The sequence below is a fragment of the Tiliqua scincoides genome, chromosome 3 (assembly GCF_035046505.1).
Source record: "Tiliqua scincoides isolate rTilSci1 chromosome 3, rTilSci1.hap2, whole genome shotgun sequence".
NCBI classification, from domain to species: domain Eukaryota; kingdom Metazoa; phylum Chordata; class Lepidosauria; order Squamata; family Scincidae; genus Tiliqua; species Tiliqua scincoides.
The window spans coordinates 68,194,646-68,215,069 of record NC_089823.1 but is presented as its reverse complement, the minus strand read 5'-3'; the positions used below and the strand labels follow the sequence as shown (position 1 = coordinate 68,215,069).

At 37.6% G+C, this 20,424-nt stretch overlaps 1 protein-coding gene across 2 annotated transcripts in view; it reads right to left on the bottom strand.

The window, feature by feature from the left end:
- Nucleotides 1-8,122: 8,122 nt before the first annotated feature.
- The window catches only part of CASK (calcium/calmodulin dependent serine protein kinase), a 252,904-nt gene continuing 240,602 nt past the window's right edge, over nucleotides 8,123-20,424 (bottom strand). For both annotated transcript variants that reach the window (XM_066619767.1, XM_066619768.1), the window contains 5 exons: nucleotides 18,088-18,168; nucleotides 17,919-17,999; nucleotides 15,765-15,967; nucleotides 14,467-14,550; nucleotides 8,123-10,066 (listed from right to left, as the gene is read on the bottom strand). In XM_066619767.1, coding sequence (XP_066475864.1) covers nucleotides 9,890-10,066; nucleotides 14,467-14,550; nucleotides 15,765-15,967; nucleotides 17,919-17,999; nucleotides 18,088-18,168 — 626 coding nt within the window. In that variant the 3' untranslated portion in view covers nucleotides 8,123-9,889. The remainder of the gene's footprint in view (nucleotides 10,067-14,466; nucleotides 14,551-15,764; nucleotides 15,968-17,918; nucleotides 18,000-18,087; nucleotides 18,169-20,424) is intronic.

Sequence of the window (20,424 nt, the reverse complement as noted above, 5' to 3'; positions counted from 1 at the left end):
AATCAGCATGGCTTCTGTAAGGGTAAGTCTTGCCTCACAAACCTTTTAGAATTCTTTGAAAAGGTCAACAGGCATGTGGATGCGGGAGAACCCGTGGAAATTATATATCTGGACTTTCAGAAGGTGTTCGACACGGTCCCTCACCAAAGTCTACTGAAAAAACTCCACAGTCAGGGAAATAGAGGGCAGGTCCTCTCCTGGATTGAGACCTGATTGAAGACCAGGAAACAGAGATTAGGTTCAATGGGCAATTTTCACAATGGGGAGACACAAAAAGTGGTATGCCCCAAGGATCTGTCCTGGGACCAGTGCTCTTCAACCTCTTCATAAATGACCTGGAGACAGGGTTGAGCAGTGAGGTGGCTAAGTTTGCAGACGACACCAAACTTTTCGAAGTGGTGAAGACCAGAAGTGATTGTGAGTTGCTCCAGAAGGATCTCTCCAAACTGGCAGAATGGGCAGCAAAATGGCAGATGCGCTTCAATGTCATTAAGTGTAAAGTCATGCACATTGGGGCAAAAAATCAAAACTTCACATATAGGCTAATGGGTTCTGAGCTGTCTGAGACAGATCAAGAGAGAGATCTTGGGGTGGTGGTGGACAAGTCCATGAAAGTGTCGACCCAATGTGTGGCAGCAGTAAAGAAGGCCATTCTATGCTTGGGATCATTAGAAATGGTATTGAGAACAAAACAGCTAATATTATAATGCCGTTGTACAAATCTATGGTAAGGCCACACCTGGAGTATTGTGTCCAGTTCTGGTCGCTGCATCTCAAAAAGGATATAGTGGAAATGGAAAAGGTGCAAAAGAGGGCAACTAAGATGATTGCTGGGCTGGGGCACCTTCCTTATGAGGAAAGGCTACGGCGTTTGGGCCTCTTCAGCCTAGAAAAGAGACGCCTGAGGGAGGACATGATTGAGACATACAAAATTATGTATGGGAAGGATAAAGTGGATAGAGAGATGCTCTTTACACTCTCACATAACACCAGAACCAGGGGACATCCACTAAAATTGAGTGTTGGGAAGGTTAGGACAGACAAAAGAAAATATTTCTTTACGCAGCATGTGGTTGGTCTGTGGAACTCCTTGCCACAGGATGTGGTGACGGCATCTGGCCTGGATGCCTTTAAAAGGGGATTGGACAAGTTTCTGGAGGAAAAATCCATTACGGGTTACAAGCCATGATGTGTATGTGCAACCTCCTGTTTTTAGAAATGGGCTATGTCAGATGCAAGGGAGGGCACCAGGATGAGGTCTCTTGTTATCTGGTGTGCTCCCTGGGGCATTTGGTGGGCCGCTGAGAGATACAGGAAGCTGGACTAGATGGGCCTATGGCCTGATCCAGTGAGGATGTTCTTACATATGTTCTTAAAAAAACAGATGACAGCCTTGACAATTTTAGTGATTTGTCAGTGTACCATGAGATGAAAACAGTTGAAAATTGCTGGTCTACACCTTAGTACCATCCCATTTAGATTACACTGGGCTGCCCTTGATGACTACAAAGAAAAGGCAATTACTGCAGAATGTGGTGATTCATTTAGTTACTGGGGCTCAGTTCTATTGCGCCACTGCTCTAGCAGCCATGCTGGCTGTTGGTTCCTTTCTATGTCCAATTCAAGGTTCTAGTTTTAACCTTTAAAGCCATTTATTGGCTCAGGATCTGAGTACCTGAAGAACCACCTTCTTCCATATATTCTGGTTTCCCCCTTCAGATCTAAGAGGGCCCTCCTATGTGTGTCATCCCCAGATCAGGAGGGTAACAACAAGAGGTAGGGTCTTTTTTTATGGTGAAACTGCAATTATAGAACTCTCTTCCTGGGAATTGAAGAGCTGCCCCCTCCCTTGATGCATTCCAGTGAGGATTGATGACTTTTCTGTGTTGCTTTGGTTTTCCTGTGTAGTTAGGATGGGTGGAGGGTAAGTTGGGTTTATGTTTTTGTGCCTTATGCCACCTTTTACAGCTGCCTTGACTGCTGCTGTTTATTTTGCTATTTTGTATAGTTTACATGGTGACTGCTTGTGTTTTCATGATTTTTATACTGCTGACTTAATTGAGGGCTTATTGTTGTCTTATTGGCTTGATGTGTGCTGAATTGGCTTGACTGGCTGTGATTTTATGCTATGAGCTGTTTATTACTGTTTTGACTGTATAATTTTATCATGTATAATTTTTTTATTCTTTAATTGTAGTTTTTATAATATTTTTACTGTCAGCTGTCTTGGGCATCCACAATGTTGGGGAAAGGTGGGATTTAAATATATCAAATAAAAAGAATTATATTACTAAAACCTCAGCAGGTACCTTTTTAGAGTATAAAATTGCATTTGATGTAATAAGGAAAAGTTACTTCTCATTGTCAGAAAACATAATCTTCAATATCCCCCCATTACAACAGGCCAGAACTGAAATAATTTCAAAAAAAGTTCCTATCACCATTTGTACACAAGTCAGTTTTAAATTGCTCTGCAACTTTTAAAATTTTGATTTCAAGGTACAGATTGAGTACCTTCCCAAAAGTTCCTTAATTCCTAAAAAGTGTAATACCCTTTTCCCAACTTCACTCTCTCATCAGTGTTTTGAAATCTCACTGTTCTGCTTACTTTGCTAGCCCTGCTTATGAAATAGGTAGTATTTCTGGAAAACGAAAAACCAAACACACTACCTTAGAGGTCCTTGAGTTAAACTTTATGTGGCAACCTAAATTTGGTTTCCAGGTGTCAAACCTATAATTTTCAATCTTGTTGGAACAGGTACAAACACGTATCAGGACACTGACTTCTCTCTGAAGGGTGGATCATTTCTGCAAAACTGGTTTGCAACTTCACCAGCATGATGTCCTGAACCCTGATCCCTGTTCTCCACAGTGAGGTGCTGATGTCACAGTAGTGGGACCGCTCTACAGTGGTCCTCAATTTTTTTTTGCTTAGCCATTTGCTCTGCCAATTCACACCAAACATATTGCTACATAGTTGCCCAAATCCAAGTGATTTCAATGGAAATGATATCCAGAGCATTTCAAGGCCATCTTAGACATTCACATTTCTAAACATCACAAAAAAAAACTTGCACATTTGATTGCATTGCAACTTTGATATATAGAGTACTGCAGCCGTGGGGGGGGGGGGTCAAAGCAGTATATCAGTGATTGGATTTCCTGCTACTAATAAAATAAAAATGCACTGCAGTGATGGGGAACTTTACTGACGATTGGCACTACACAGTATAGAATTAACCCTTCCCTGTGCACAATTTCCCAATTAAAATTGCCCCTGCAAGCTATTTGTCATGCAGGAAAAAATAACTCAAAGTGCCCATATACCCATTTTTCTTTTACGGGCAAGTAGCAATCTGGGTAGTGGTTTTAATGGGGAAAACAGCTGTAAGGGAAAGGACTGGTTTAAGTACTTAAGAGTCACATCATAGATCTGCCATCATGTATTTCACCCTGGCTAATACTACAATCCTTCAACTTGGTTTTGACTTGGCAGTATTAATAACACACTTTAGAAAGCCAGAGAATTCTTCAAGTCCTTTGATAAATGCGAATACTCAAAAAACCAGTCTGGCACTTTTTTCTGTGAAATAAACAGATGAACAAAAAGCTTATCATTGCTTTGTGCTATCACAGTTAACATGATACTCATGTATGCATTCAAAGATAACTGGCCTACTTCAACACAATTTTCAGGTATACTACTTCTCTCTTTAATCTCCTCACAGAAACTTCCCATAGCTGATTCCAGCCATTTCAGTAGGGCAATTAAAATGAAACCCTGATTCTAGCTATAAGATAATATAAAGTAATGCAGCAACTCACCGTACTAATGCCCACATATCTTCTACGAACTGCTAATTTTCTTCATAGATGCTCTCTTTTCTTCAAGAAATGTTTAATTTTGCTAAAAGAAACAATAACTTGTAAGGTTTCCTAGTCCAACTGGAAAGAAAGCCCTGAGTTTATAATGGAAGACCATTGTAAGTGGACACTTCTGGCTTGCTTTTGGATGGGTTTATCCAAGTTTCATTCATTAAGATTTTTTCAAAAAAGTTTATATTTAAATATAGGTAACATCTTACTTCCCCTTAAAAAGTAGTATGAAGTTATTTATCTTGTATTTACCAACACAAAGATATGCTTGAACAAACTCAATCAAAAAGTCACAACACGTCAGGCAAGAATTTAAAGATTCTCCCTCCCCCCCAATCTAGAACATCCTTTGCAACCAATAGGCTTTTGTAAACATACACGAGTGACAGGTGTAAAGCAATTTATGGGCAATCCTGAAGTGTTTTTAATTTACTGTAGTGCAGGGTTGAAATTTGTGCCATTTTGTGTAAAAATGTGCCCTGGCATATGAATTCTGATATAATTTGCAGAGGGCTTTCACAAATTAGAAACTCACAAAAGTGTCTTCCCAAATAACTCTGTTTATGACAAAGTACTTGGTTGAAACTCTAACTTGTGTTGAAATGTATCCTATGGATTCTGCCCAGAAACCCTTTTCAACATAAAACACCCTTTGCTCATCAAGAGCACAAACCATTTATATTTATATGGAAATTAACCATTTCCATTTATATGGAAATCAAAACCATTTTATATGGAAAAGTTCAACACTGAAAATATAGTATGATTTTAACAGGTATCATCCATATTATACGTACTAAAAGGCCCCCCGCCATACTCTTAGCTTATACTGTAAGATTGATGACTGAAACCAATACCATTTTGAAATGCAACATATCTTAACCCCCTCCCCCCAAAAACCCAGCTAATAAGATGGTAGACTTCTCTCCCAATGATGCAGCTTTTTCATATAACACCTTTGTTTCAGTAAGTATGAAAGTAACTAATATTGGGGGAAATATCTTACACAATTACACAATATCTTACACAATTTATTCATGGCAGAGGACACTTCCTCTTAAATAACTGTTCACATACAACATTAAGTGGAAATAATGGGATCAAGCAAAAACATTTAGCAACCTTTTTTTACTTATTTCAGTAGTGAACTAATATTTGATTCATTATATACTAACTTCTACTGACTGACCAGCCCAATACATTTATTATGGTACCGCATGATTTTCAATACAATAGCCAACAGAGCGCCAAAAATGTACTTTAGCTTTCTGTGCTGAACACAAGCAATAATTTTTAAAGATTACTAACAAGACTCTGTGTTGTTTTTACCAGTCTCCCTGGGGTTTGTACATTTTCGAAGTATATCAAGCAATGGAAATTCAAGGGGGCAAGTTTTTAAAGTGATCAATTTGGGCAAGGACGACTAAAAGAAAAACAGTTCTTATATTTTTAGTTGTCAAAAGTGCTTCCACAAGGAATAGCATAAATTTTAATTATACACTTTGATGAGATGAGCAAAATATCCTCTTCTCTGACAAGGGTATTTGATTGCCAGAGAAACCTGCATAAATTGCCACACTGCTTGTAGGAAGCATTTCCACACAGACCACAAGTGATTTCAGCCCAACACCTTGTTAAAAAACAGAAAATCTGGGAAAATAGATGCTTGGAGGGTGTATGGTTTGGGTAAGCTTTGTTCAAATTGTCTCACATTTTATACATCAGACCATAATTAATTCTGTACAAAATGGCACACATTTCAACCATGTCCACTACAAGATAAACCAAATGCAGTTCAGGTTTTTTAAAAAATAATAATGCCCAAGAGCCCAAATGCCCTCAAGTGACTTACATTTCTTGTATATACATACAAAAGCCTGTATGTTGCAATGGTTAAAAAATAGCTACCTTATTAGGTGAAAATAGCATCATAACTCTTACTCATTTACTCCACCAAATAATGAAAATAGTGAAATATAAAGTAATTTGATAAGAACTAGAACACAATTATATTTCAAAGAGGTGAGAGAACCTAAAACTGTTGAGAAACTATATTGCAATTAATTACCAGTATGCTTGGAGCACTAAAGCTGCAATCCTATACACTTACTTGGGAGTAAGTCCCATTCAACTCAATGGGGCTTACTTCCAAAGTAGTTATGCACAGGACTGCACTGCAGGAGAACTTTAAGTTTATTTAATGTATCTTGTACAGGCATCCCTTGTATCTAGCACCTGCAGTTGCAGTTATCCATTGTTCCCACGGATACCAGGGGTCCACTTAAAAAATGTGTAGAAGGAAAAAAGGCCCAAATAGCTTCCCCTACCATTGTGCAATGAAACTGCTGCATTCTGTGGGCTCCCGGCAGTCTTCTGAGCTCCCTGCAGCTTCTTCTGGATTGTGTGGAGGCCTCTCCCTTTGCCCAGGCTCGCCCCAGAATGCATTGCATTGGATATTTAAAATGACCAACTGAATTAGATTTCTTGAAGAAGGTAATAGATTTATAACATTATAGGGAATTTTGTGATGCAATAATTTTTTGATATAACTAATACAGGTACACACCGCATACTGATGTTCTGGCTACCAACTGACCACACATACAATGGTTGTCCCACCAAACTCACTGGGCTAGCTTCCGTCTGCCCTTGAGCCGGCTAATTGGTGCTTTGTGCACTTTCCATTGCGCTTTTGACAGTTAGCTGCCTTCTTCCTGCTTTCCCCAGCCCTACAAGGCATTTGGGGTTGTTACAGACTGCCACATGGCATTTTGTGGCATGACCTGGTTGCCATTAGTGGGTGCCTAAGCAATGATAGATGTGCTTAACTACAGGGTTTGCAGAAAATAACCTCATCATTTAGTGGCACATATGCTAAGTCAGAAAAACCATGAAAATATAGCCAGAGTGCTCATGATGGAGTTGCATTGTTAAAAGTTAGCTAAGTTGCTCTCGGGCTTAATCAGTGCATGGTGCCCTGATTAACCTGCTCTTAGCTTCTTGAAGGAAGAATGAAATTTAAGCATAATAAATAAAAGATCTGCAATCTTAAAAAATGATAGCTAAAAAAGTAAATATGGGATTGCAACATATAAATAATCCTTAAGCAAACGTCAGCCTTATGCTTAAACTTTCTTGAACTCTGGCTGGATTTTTCCCAAATCCTTGGAATGCAGTTTAACAATACCTACAAAAGGATAGTATCACAAACCATGGATGCAATCCAGCTGTACATTAAAATCAACTGAAGTTTAGCCATTATTATTGAAGGTTAATTGTGTCACACTTTTATACTGGTACTGCAAGTAAATATATTACAACTGCAGAAGTTTATGATATAATTAGGCCCAGCCGCTAAGTCCCTGGTACCCTTGGCTGAATCTTCAGCAAAATAAAATGTTTTTACAAAATAATGAGAAGTTCACTGTATTGTAAGAACAAAAAGTGAAGGAATAAATCTCACATGCAAATACGGTCTGCAAAGAGAGATTAAGAGCTTCTTAAATCAGTTCAGTGATCTCATTTCCACAGCACTCGCTAGAAATAGTGTGCTCAATTCCTTAAGAATAAGGTTGATACTAAAGAAACATTTGTTGCTGGCTCCAACTCCTTCCAGCATAGTGTCACAGTTGTAGTGAAGATGTGCACTTGGATGACAGAGGCAGATGCTTAGAAATACAGTTGATTAAACAACCTTAATACAAGTTTGAGTTAAAAAAAAAAGGCAGGCTTCCACACTGTTCTTAGCATATCTTGTGCCAGATTCAGAAATTCAAAACCAGTGTTCAGTACACATAATCAGTTCAGAAGGTGTTTGGAGATGGCATGCCTTGTACACTGGGACAAAAGCAGATGGCTTTTCAGAAGATGAGTATCTCTGTGAGCTTAAAGTGACCTAAATTGGCTCTATTTATTCTGCTACCCAAGGACATTTTAAACTTGGCTGATTAGTATTACTAACTAAAATTATACTAGATGTAGCTCAGATAATTAATGCTAACTAACTGCAGTCTTATAAGACCTATGGAACAATAAGAATCATCAAACGAGATGAACACTTCAAATGCCTTTTACACATTTTCAAATTTTTAAAGTAACATACATTCTGAGTTCTGAGTGGTTCTCAAAAACCTGAAACTATATAGAATCACAATTCTATATTTTAACGTTGAGGATAACACTTCAGAAACATACTAGAATTTAATAGGCAAAAAATTCATAGATAATAAAATGTAAAACAATCAGTCTAAGGTACATCAATACTAATGATAAATGGTGGTTCAGTTCACAAAGACATCACAAAAACTAGGATGAATAATGCTCACTCTCCCTCCTTTGTGGGGCTGGGGAGTTGCCCTTTCTGAGGAGTTGGTCAGAGAAATCAGAAATTATCAATAACCCTGAGATGATTACATGGTAAGGTTTGCTTATTAAGGCTCTTCACAAATAATACACAGCTGCTTCACACACCATGTCAAGAACATGTTTTCCTATCAAAGTATACACTGCAGGGAACCATAGCCAATCAGAAGTTACCTGCAACTTGCACCTGTGTTGCACATGTTTTATAACATGTGTTTTGCGATACAAACATTGTTTTTAGCATATACAGTATGGGCACATGCTAAAAATGTTAATATACAAAGCAATTCTTATTTGCTAGGTGAGTCACAAGTCTTGAAGACTTGCAATCTATGCAAGAACTCCAACACACACACAGATGATGAGAACATTTTTTTGGAATCCCTACAAAGGAGTTGGCTATTTTTTGAAGTACCTGAAATCCTGTGATGAAATGAATGACCCAAGGCGATTGTTGAACACATAAAAGGAAATATATTTAAAATAAAAAATTGGTCAGACCGTAGAGTCATTTACTGTTTAAAGGAATTTACAGGGCTGCGGCAGAGGAATCTTTTGGAATTGTTATTTTATCGCAATGCCTAAACTGGTTTCTTCATTGCACAGTATTTCCTCTTAAAATTGTGTGCATTTTTAAAACAATTACATACATATTAAAAATCAGCATTTCTTTGCTTAAACGTAATTAAAACGTTAATACTCTTAGACAACACAGATCTGAAATGGTGAAACCAGTAATTTTTCCCCTCCCACCTTTACAACAAATTAAATTGAGACAAAATTACAAACACATTTCACTACATGATTATTAATAAAAATTAGGATTTTTGTTTATAAAGTTGCCCAAAATGCAAGGGATGTGCATAGGTTTTACAACTTAGTCATAGTATTTTATTTTATTCCCTTGGGTATTTCCCCCCATGAACGGAATGTACTTTGCTGTAGATTACAGTTTTTCAACACAGATACACCAACAGCATGAACGCTTGCGACTGTCCACATGCATTAAGAGTCAAGACCCAACTTCAAATCTCTATAAGTTTTACAGAGTTCTTCAAAGAGACAGTATCACATTATCTGGATATTACATGAAACTACTTCAAAATGCTATTCTAAAAAATAAAATAAAATAAAATAACAAAAGCAAAGAAAGGCCATTAAAATTTTAAGAATTTATCTTGTCATGATTGGGCTATAATTTCAAATAAATAAAGGAAAGAAAGGTATTCCAATTCACAAAATCAGACTCTAAAAAGAATGTAGTGTTCCACCCCCAAGTTAAGTAACAGATCATATTATTATTAAAATAGATTATAGAAAGCAGCATCTATTTTGTGCAGTTTTAGGGGCCTTTGAAATTAAAAACTATGATTTCCAAAAATATAACATTCCAAAGGATTGAATAATACATATATTTAAAGATACATTTTAATAAAGTTTAGGAGAACTGATTAAAAAAGATACTGTCTCTTTAAATTAGCATTTTTTCTCCTCCTATCTATAAGGACATGACGATAATTATAAATTTAGGTCACACTACATCTAGGTAGTCTCTAGGGGCCAAGACCTGTTGATACAAGGTCAATAACAAAGAGGTTCTTCCATGTATGAGGTGGTTCCCAGTAATGATAAAATTCTTCTGGTGAAAGTATTAATACACCCAAGAGACGGGAACCCACTGTGATGCTGTACAAACAAGCTCAATGGCTTCCTCCAGATGCCTGATTGTTTCATCAATTTCATTGTTGATAATTGTAAGATCAAAGTAGTGTGCATATGTTCTCTGTAGGATTTCAGATTCCTTTTGCAAGCGTTGTAGAGATTCATCCTGTATGGTGATTGAGAAAATGGGAAGGGAAGGAACTGCATTATTTTTTTGTCATCAAATTTTTCACCAATTAGTTACAAAGATGAAAATAGCAAAATGAAATTCTCATGTAAGAATTAGTTATTAATTGAAGTTGATTATATAGTTTGGTTCTTCCTTACAGAAACACAATTATTTATTAGGTTTGACACAACACATCTGTACACCTATCTACTTTCAGGGAAATTTAAATGGACTGAATATAAGTAAAAAGGATCAACACAAATGAGGGGGAGAAGTGCTACTTCATTAATGAAAACACAGCACATACACAAATTATGGCCTAATGAAGATACTTGCACAATCTACAGTGCATACTTTAACAGAAATATATTTGCATGCATAAAAAATGCATTCATGATTCTAGTATTTTTTGAAATAAATGAGATGAGATAGCCTTGTAGATTAGGAACATTCCTCTCTGACAACAGAATTGCTAAATTGAACTAGGTAGACTGCAAGCAAGATATTTTATGTTCTCCAGCATGTGTGAACTTCAACAGTTATTACAGAATACTTAAACAAAGGGATTGACAAAGGTTACAGGTCATATTTTCAAAACCTCTCTTGCACACATATATGTACAGACTCTCACACACCCTCAAACTGTAATATGCTTCTATTTCAGCAGTACTATGCCTTGTCTTTTCAGACATGAGAGCTAGTCTCTAATCACTAGCACAAAAAATGTATAGGACAAGGCTAAGCACAAAGCAACAACAAGTTTGGGTACTCTGTATTAGTAGTAAGCAGCCTGCAGAGCAAGCACATCCACAGAAATAATGCCCTTCAACTGGATTTGCCTATGTGAAACTGCAACAACAGTTTCAGAGATTCACAGAAAAATAGGACTGATAAAATTGCATTAAGCTTCACTCTAAGCACACATCTTCCCCTATGATGTCACTCTCTTCCTGTACATGCATATAGCAGAAGAGGAAATAAAACAAGCAAAAACATAGCGAGTTAGAAGGTTGCTGAATTCAAATGTCTGGCATGCTATTGACACAGCCTGGAGTTTTCATGGGCATTTCTGCTTAATCAGTTCATTGTGCAATAGAGGAGTTAGCTTAGCTTCCATGCCCAGTATAATATTCCCTTGAGCCTGCATTTCTATGGCAGGGAGATTGCATTTTCTCATAAAGTGATTCACTATTATTTTGTGCAAATGCAATACTTTTCCCATGCATTCTTATTGTACATGTGACTGTATGAGAGTCACATGTACCTACAGTTCTGTGTCATCACTGAGTGATTCTTCTCCTCACCCATGCCATTCCGTGGGGGTTGGGTTCCTCCCCCTTTGCAGTCTCAAAGAGCAAAGGCAATACTCCCTCATACTCCACTATTTCAGGAATGTTTAATTATTTTTTTAAATGCCCTACTGGCTGGGTGTGTCCACACTGGAACTTGTGCAAAGCCAGCTCTGGAATGATGATAAGGAAGTGTGGCCCCTCCTACAGCAAAAGTCCCTAGCTCAAATTCATTATATAGGGATCAGTATATTGCGCTAATACAGAATCAGGGACTATGGCTAAGCACATTTTTTTCAGTCATGGAGGAAAGTTCTAGGTTTACATGCTAATTCAGGCCTACCCTTGAGCTCACTCACATCAAGCAGTGATCCTGGTGAAATAAGTAAAGCACCAAAATGTATATGCAACAGGTAAGCTTTGACAGGCTTGGCTATTTCGCTTTTGAAAAGAGGTACTGCAACTATTTTTAACAGACTACTTCTTAAGGCCCCCCCCACCCACTCCCTCTCTCTTACACTTTCTTGTTAGCATATCCATTAGAAATCATACAACAATTTCATTTCATGGTTGTTCAGGCAAAAGTTGGCATGGAGTAACTAAAAAAAAAGTGATTGCCACAAGCAGAAGTGGCTGTGTGAATGATCCCTCAACTGCTAAAAAAACATGAAGTTTTACTGAGCACATGTAGCAGCAGCAACATTTACATTTCTAGAAAGCAAGCATTAAAAAGGCATAACTAAGTTGCTAAATTTGTACAAAATATGAGGACTTGCGGGACCAGGAAGAATTAAGGTCACTGTAAGCTAGAAGGGGCAAAAGTTGCTTCCTTGCAGAGGCGTACTGCCCCTGCTGCACAAGGTAGATCGTGGCATGGGCAAGAGTGGGCATAAGAGGATGTGCTCTAATTGCTTCCCCACATGAGAAACAATTGAACTGCATGCGCCCTCTCAGCAACTGTCTGGTGAAATTGCCCAGCTGACTGCTGAGCGTGCCCTCATACTCCAGCAGCTTCCCAACTGGGGAAGCCATTCGAGCGCATGCGCCCATTCAGCAGCCAGTCGGGCAAAATCATCTAACCGACTGTTCAGTGAGTGCTCGCACTCCAACAGCTTCCTGACTCGGGAATGACATCATGACACTGCAAGGTGTCACGACGTCTCGGCATTGCCCTGGGTGCCAAAAGCCCTTGGTATGCCTCTGCTTCCTTGAGCTGGATTCTTTAAGATAAACTTTGCAGTCAGCAGAATGTTTAAAATGGCACCTCAACAGCTTGCTCTTGTGTGAGCATGCGCATGCATGAAAAATTGCAAGGCAGGTTTTCTTCTCCATTCTGAAGGCAGCAAAAAGGCTCTTGCTCCAACTGTTTTTCCAGTTAGATGAGCTTTCTGTCTCCCTCCATCTCCATGAAAGTAATTCATGTTCATTCAGACTAAACAAAAAGTTCTAAATTTTAAGAATGTCTCTGCACCCTGCCCTGAAGCTGTGAAACAGCTGCATAGTCCTAGGTTCTTGCCCTGGCTCAAGGAATACTGAGTAAGTTTGTGTTCTGTTGGACAGAGCAGGAACCTACTCATCTAGGAACTGGTGCTAGTCTAACAAAAAGATAGCCAAAAAAAAATCTGTATATAAATCTTAAAAATCTCTATATAATTATTTATAAATATAATGAGTGGGCCTCTAAAGTTAAACAATATGTGATGTAATCTAAATGTAACTTAAATTTTTAAGAATTTAAAAGCAGTCACAGATGTGGGGAAATTGTATCAGGGAAGCAATACTAGGGATAATTTTTATTTACGTATTTACCCAATCAAAATCTGACCCTCCAGTCCTGTTGGGGAGGGAAAGGTACCTGTAGTGTTTAAAGACTACAGTGTGCAATTTAAGGGTGTGATTCAGGTCACATAGAAATGAGAAGTTTAGTTAATGAGTGAACATTTAAATTTCTATTTGCCACTGTGCTTCTGCAAAAACTTCAGGAGAGATGTTTCACAGATAGATTTGTAAGGCAAATAAAGGTAGGTAGCAAAGTCATACTCAATTGAAACAGGGTATCTACATTCAAACAATATAATAAGGGTTACATATTATTTGTTCCTAGCTGGTACTTACAGGCAACTTTCTGCACCATTTTGGCAGCTAGATAAAATTAGTACGAATGCAAGAAAATGAAAAGAAAAGATGATAATTCAAGAAAAAATAAGGAAAACAAGGGCAATCAGTAGGGTATGTTTGCAATAGCATCTTGTAACAACTCTTGTCACTTCTGTGTGTGCCTCCTTGACTCGGTACTAACGTTCTTTCATTTTCTATGAAAATGAAGCTGCTTCTCGCCCTTGGGATTTTGGCCTCAGCTCTTTACAAAGCAGTACTGAAATGCGCACTCTTGTGCACATGCATATATGCTATTAACTTTGATGCAAAAAAGGAGTCTCTTTAGATGTGGGTAGAATTTTGAAGTAGCTGAGATTCAGCAAAGTCAAAAACAAACTCCAGCTTCCTGCCCCTTTCCCATAAAGGGTGAATATACTCAAATTCTGCATTATAAAAAATTCAAAATGAAATTTTCAAAAAGAAACTTTGAATTTTTGAATTGAATATTTTTTTCAATTAAAAAAAACAAAACCTTTTCAATTGAGGGTATAAATTTGATGAGGAATGTCTCATTTGTCCAAAGAAAAAAATAAGGTGATTATTACACCTTTACAAGGTACTTTCTCATTGAGAAACCAGAAATTAGACAATCTGTGGCAGGAAATGGAATTAGATGTAGACTTCACCAACTCTCATGCAATTTTCAGTGACCAAATGTACAAAAATGAGCTGGTACAGACATACCCTTATAAATGCGTTCTTTTAAGGCAGGATTTAAAACATGGTATGACAAACTAGGTAAAGAAAAATGGATATTCTTTAAGCAAATGATATTTTAAAAAGAATGAATGGCTGTATTAAAAGACATGGTAGAGAGAAAGGGTATTGAACATCAGTTAATATTTCTTCATCATTCGTACTAATGTATTTTACACTGTATTCTATTCTGTCAAGGATTGAGGTCTGCACATGTATCTTCTACAAATGAGACTTCATTGTAACAAGTCTTACCTCATTAATGCCTGGAGTAATTGTAGGTGCAGCGATAAAAACAACAAAAGGAGCAAATTCTGCAGTCCTCAGGACCTTCAGGGCCTAAGTAAAAAATATTTTAGAAGCGCAACCATGGCATAAAAACTGTACTATACAAAATAGGCAAGACACATGATTCTGGACCTATTTGGAAGTGAAAACCCCTGCAAATGCCGAAACCTCTGAATAACCAAATCTGTGGATCAGGCACCCTGTTACCTTCTGAAAGCAACTGGAAGGCCTTCTGAGCGTCGTGGAGGCCAAGTGTGGCTTCCCTGACCCTCAGAATGTTCTGAAGGCCAAAAACCATCACATCTGGTTTTTGGCTGGCCCTCAGAAGGCATTCTAATGATCATGGACGCTGCCTGCATCTCCAGTCATGTTCAGAGGGCAACAGGGTGCCTGACCTGAAGATTTGATTATCTGTGGGTTTCAGCATCCACAGGGGTTCTGGGAAAAGAACCCCTGCAGATGCTGAGACACAACTATATTAACCTGGGTTGCATGCTGCCTCTTCTTTGTAAAGTTCTGGCCAAACTGAGTTTGGAACCTGTGGTTAGATAAATAGCACTGACCTGTAATTTTACATGTTAAAAAACCATACAGGTAGATTACCCCTTACTTAGACATTCTAAATCTGAACTATTCCAAAAGCCGTACATTTTTGTCCAAGATTTTTTATAAACTATGTAGTGTGGACACTAGAAGGTCTTGTGTTCATTTCCACACAGCACAGGCATAGGTTGTATGCTGAAACCCCAAATTCTCTGCTCTGTGGTGTATAGACATTGTTGAAAAAAACATCAAAGAGGCTGTATGAGTAACATTGAAAAGAGCAAGAGGAAGCATTTCTAATTATATTTCTGTGATTATTCCAAAATCCAGACAAATCCAAAATCCAGACATCTTCCCGACCCAAGCAATCTGGATAAGGGATACTCAAACTGTAATTCTTTACTGAAATGAATGCTGAACAGAGAAATAGTCCCAACTCTCATGGGCTATTACTAGCTTGAAATGAATGACTGGATGCTTATAAATGTACCACAACAAACATACAGCTGAAATTCTCCTAAATTAAATTATTCACATGCCATATATACTAGTCTTTTACTCCTACCTCTATTCAAGGAAGTATTTATATATACCTCACTGTATGCATCATTTTTTTTTCAAGAATCAAAACTCAAATATTAAGAAAACCTGATCAGTTTCTTTAAATATATTAATGTAGTACCAAAAAATATCTGTAATGTAGTGTTTATTCCTATAATTACCTGGGGTTCTACGTCAAGTATTGCAATTAATCCCTGTTCATGGATCTTGCGTATTGTTTCCAGTTTTGTTCCATACATTGCATCCTCATGGCTACCATATTCCAAATATTCGTTGTTGGAAATATCCTGCATCATTTGGTCATGTGATACAAAGTAATAATTCTTTCCATTCTCTTCATCTTTCTTTGGTGGTCTGGTTGTGTCTGTAAGCACAAGAGGTCAGAACAATTAAACTAGACTTCTTTGTTAACTTGCATGTTACATACCCCATTCATAACAGACATACACACACAAGTGCATGGACATGCCTGTGTGAAAAACAGTCATTCATGTCAATAAACATTGCAGCCTATTATAACTTTATGGTATTTATCTTTGCAAAGACTCAGTTAACTTCAGTGTTGGTAGCCAAACTTTAAATTACAATCCATAGAAAATAATGAAAATGTAAGCATTGTACAACTCTCCCTCTTGAAGAAAACCTTTCTGGAAGATTACATAAATTATAGATTATATATAGATTGTCCTTCCACTATCAGCTGGGACTACATCTATCACTAGGGCTCCACGAAGCATTCCCCCATCCCCCAAAACAGAGGTAAAGTTTAACAAACAAACCATATGTATATACACTTCAGACACATTTCATTTTTATTCTTTCTCTGCCACAACTCCCCCAAACGAGACTACAGTCAAACCAAACACAGATTCTCTGACACGATAAATTCAGAACCACACATTCTATATAATTTCAGCCCTTCCCCATTTCAATAAGTATGGGATCCAGATGTCATCCTTTAAACCAGGGTGAGCAAGCGAAAAACTTTTCATCTATTGTGATTGAGAGTTGTGTGGAATATATTTGCATGGATGTCATGAACGAGGAACAAAGGCTTTAGCCATCAGTGCTAATAGCAAGATCCAGTCTCCCACAAGGAGTCTCAAGAAAAACGAACACACTTTACAGTGTAAAATTTATTATGCTATAATTCACACATATGGTGTACATAGAAGCAGTTGCTTGACCTAGTTAATGTCCTAGTTGCTTGACAGTTTATGTGTCAGACCAAGTGCTCGAAATGTTCCCCAATGATGTCTGTACACCGCTGACATCATTGACTAAGGCAGCAGTTCTCAAACTTCGAGGGAGAGTTTGAGCTGCAGTAAGTCTGTGCAGGGGTGGGAGGAAGGCAGCGACATTATCTGATGGATCGCGCCGCTTTGGAGGGGTGCAGGAGCTTGCTGCCACTTACCAGAGCCTGGAGCAGCCTCCCTGGGGTGTGGGGAGCCCCTACGCCAGGCTCCGTAGGGCTCTCCACGCAGCAGAGACACTCAAAATTGAGATCGTGACCATTTCCAGTTTTGTGTCTGCGAAACCAGAAGTGGTTGCAATCACAATTTTTAGGGTCTCTGCATGTTGGGGAGCCCTGTGGAGGCTGGCACGGGGCTCCCTACACCCCTGGGAGGCTGCTGCAGGCTCTGGTAAGTAGCAGCAAGCTCCTGTGCCACTTCCAAAGCGGCATGATCCAGTGGGTCGCATTGCTGTCTTCCTCCCTCCCTGCCCCTTAAGGGGGCAGAGGCCAGGGCTCTTTGGTTGGGTTGTTGTGATGCCCCAGTTTGAGAACCACTGGACTAAAGGATCTGCAGATGCCCACCAATTTGTGTGCTAGGATTGTTCACCTCTTCAATTGCTTCCCTAAGATCAGGGGTGAACTCATTTCATGTAGTGGGCTGAATAACATTCATGGTGCAAGCTGAGGGCTGGAAGTGACACCTTTAAGCAGGAAGTGACATCATATCACTTTTTTCCCCTCACACAAAAACTCATTAGCTGCAAATGATGGTAGAGAAAATCTTGAAATTATAAACAGGACATGAAACAGCCCAATTATAACAGGGGCCAGATAAATTGCTTCTGGCAGCTGCATCCAGCCAGCAAGCCTTATGTTTGACACTTCTGCCTTAGATGTTCAAGTGTTGCAGGTTTTCTACAATAAAGTACGTATGAACTAAAGCTCATTAAAACGTGTGAATATGTTTGAGACACTCTGTACATTTGGTTTTCACTAAATTACGTTATGCAATAATAAATTAGGTAAATTATTTTAAATAGTTAAAACGCATTTTTCTGTCACACTGAATGCCATTACTTACGTGGAATAGGGTATGCAAATCTGTCTGGATGTTTTGTGATTAGTGTATTTTTTATGTGTCTTCTTCCAACACCATGTGCTCCTTCAGGAAAAGGAAATTGAAAATGATCAGAAATTTCACATGACGACAATAAAATGATTACAGAATAGAAATTATACACAGAAATTACCTAGTAAGACTAGTGTTTTCCTTTTGAATGCTGGCAATTTTACTACCTCTTCATATGTGACAAGATCTAATTGATCAAACACTGTAACAAAAAGCAAAAGTCAAAAATAAGAGAAAAAACGTATAACTTAAGCTTATTTTCCATTAATGTCAAATTCTAATTTTATGAATGCTACATTGTATCCAAACCCCTTCTTCTATTCACAATGTCTCCTGCTCACACAAGAGGGGAAGGTGGCAATTGTTTTGATTCCTACAGAGTTCCTCCTGAGGAACAAAATGGCATGTGGTTTGGGAGCTGGAAAGGGAAGGGCAAAATCACTGAAAACTGCACCCTCCCATGAAGAGAAGAAAGGGTTTATCTGTTTCAAAATATGCTTAAGCTGATATTGTGGTAATGCATTTTTTTTTTTACAATTTTACTAAAACAATATACGTTACTTGACAAGAACAGTTAAGATTAAAACATTTCCAGTTTCATGCTTAAGAATTTGCGCCTGATACCATGCAGTATGCACGTTACAAAAAAATTAGTGCTTCTGGAAAATTCTGGAATTTCTGAAAGTGAGCAATAAAATTTGCAGACACTGACAGATGAGTACAAATATGAGAACATCTACTTACATGAATAGTAAAGATTGACACATATTTTGTCAAAATTATTAAATAATTAAATAACTTGGATTTATTATTTTAGTTACACTTCCAGATACAGCTATTAGATTAATTGCAAGTAGAGTTCTCATCACACAGAAGTGCTAATTTTATATTAACATGCTCTTTACATTTTAACACTGAGTAAAGATCTGGAACAAAAAGAATGGCTTCACTGCAAACTATAAAGCCTCTACCATCATAGAAATATTTAATAAAATATGATCCCAGTAAAGATTTTTCATCTATCCCTATACCAAAATGCTATCTCTAGCAACTGCCATGGTACAGCGAATCATATTCCTTGTTCTCCATAATGAAATATTCTGTTATAATAAGTTCAATAAAAAAATTGTTAATGGAAGGAGTTAGGCCAATTATAAGAGCATCTTAAATCCACTTGGTTAATTTATACTTATATACTAAGATTGCTTAAAAAAAAAAAGAACCAACAGGAATCAGGTTTTATTTTAATCAACTTATCACAACAGAACTTTAAATTTAGATTCAGAAAATACATTTGTCCCAATATCTTTCTCTGAATTACTGACATTTTAAATGTTGTACTAGCAAAACAGTACAGCAAAGTTTTAAATCTAGGATGTCAGGAAATTCTTCATGTACAAGAAAATTAACTATTTCAAGCAAACAAAACAATAGGGTTTCAAAATACTGTATTTCCAGGCAGAATCCAGATATTTGGAGATAGGATATTAATATCCACATCCCCAAATATTGCTCCAATGATTTCCTTAAATACTTCTCAAAGCATATAAAGAAGGTTTCAACAATATTGTGGTTTCCTGATAAGCTTGCCCCGGTATAATTTATTATGTTTATACCCCGCCTTTCTTTCATGCTGGAACTCTAGGAAGTATACATGGGGTTCCCAGGCCCATCCAGACCCAGACACTGGCTGGACCCAGGTCTGCTTTGCTTCAGTCAAGCTGCTGCCTTGCCTGGCTTAAGATCAAACTAGACCCTAGAAATATTTTCACAAATAAAACACTTATTTTACATTAAATGTTTTCTCTAGCATAGCCACAAAAAGACCTAAAATCTTAACCTTCCTGAAAAACTTTTATTCTTTTCTTCAAGTGGCATAATAGGCAATAAAAACTGCATTTCTACACTACTTTTCAGCTCCACTCTAAATACACTAATGCTGCAGGTTATTATTTACAAAACTAAGAGTTTCAAATAGTTAATTGCTCCAACTGTAACCACTAATAATTTTGGAATTTCCAAGCAAATAAAAGAAATGATTTTTTGTACATAAGATCAGAGGAGTACATGGACACATTTACAGACTGAACTTCTAGACACTTCTACACTTCTGGCTAATAAAGAAAAGGAGTTATTGAAAGGAAACACTAAGAAGCAAATAAAGAGGCATTGTCACTTGACAGGTTACTTACATGCACAGAGGCCATTGGGATTAAGACAGCATGAAAAATGTACAGGGGTCATTGAAATATGGCTCAATTTATTAGTAAAATAAAAAGTATATGCATAAAATAAACTTCATCATGCAATATTCTAAACACAAGGCAAATAAACCACGTTAAATGATAAGCATGTTTTATAAAAGCTTGGCTATAATCTACAAGTTGTGAATACTGGCATTAAGAAAGCATAACTGAATATGCCTGTTGTGTTTAAAGAAGAACCAATATAAACCTTT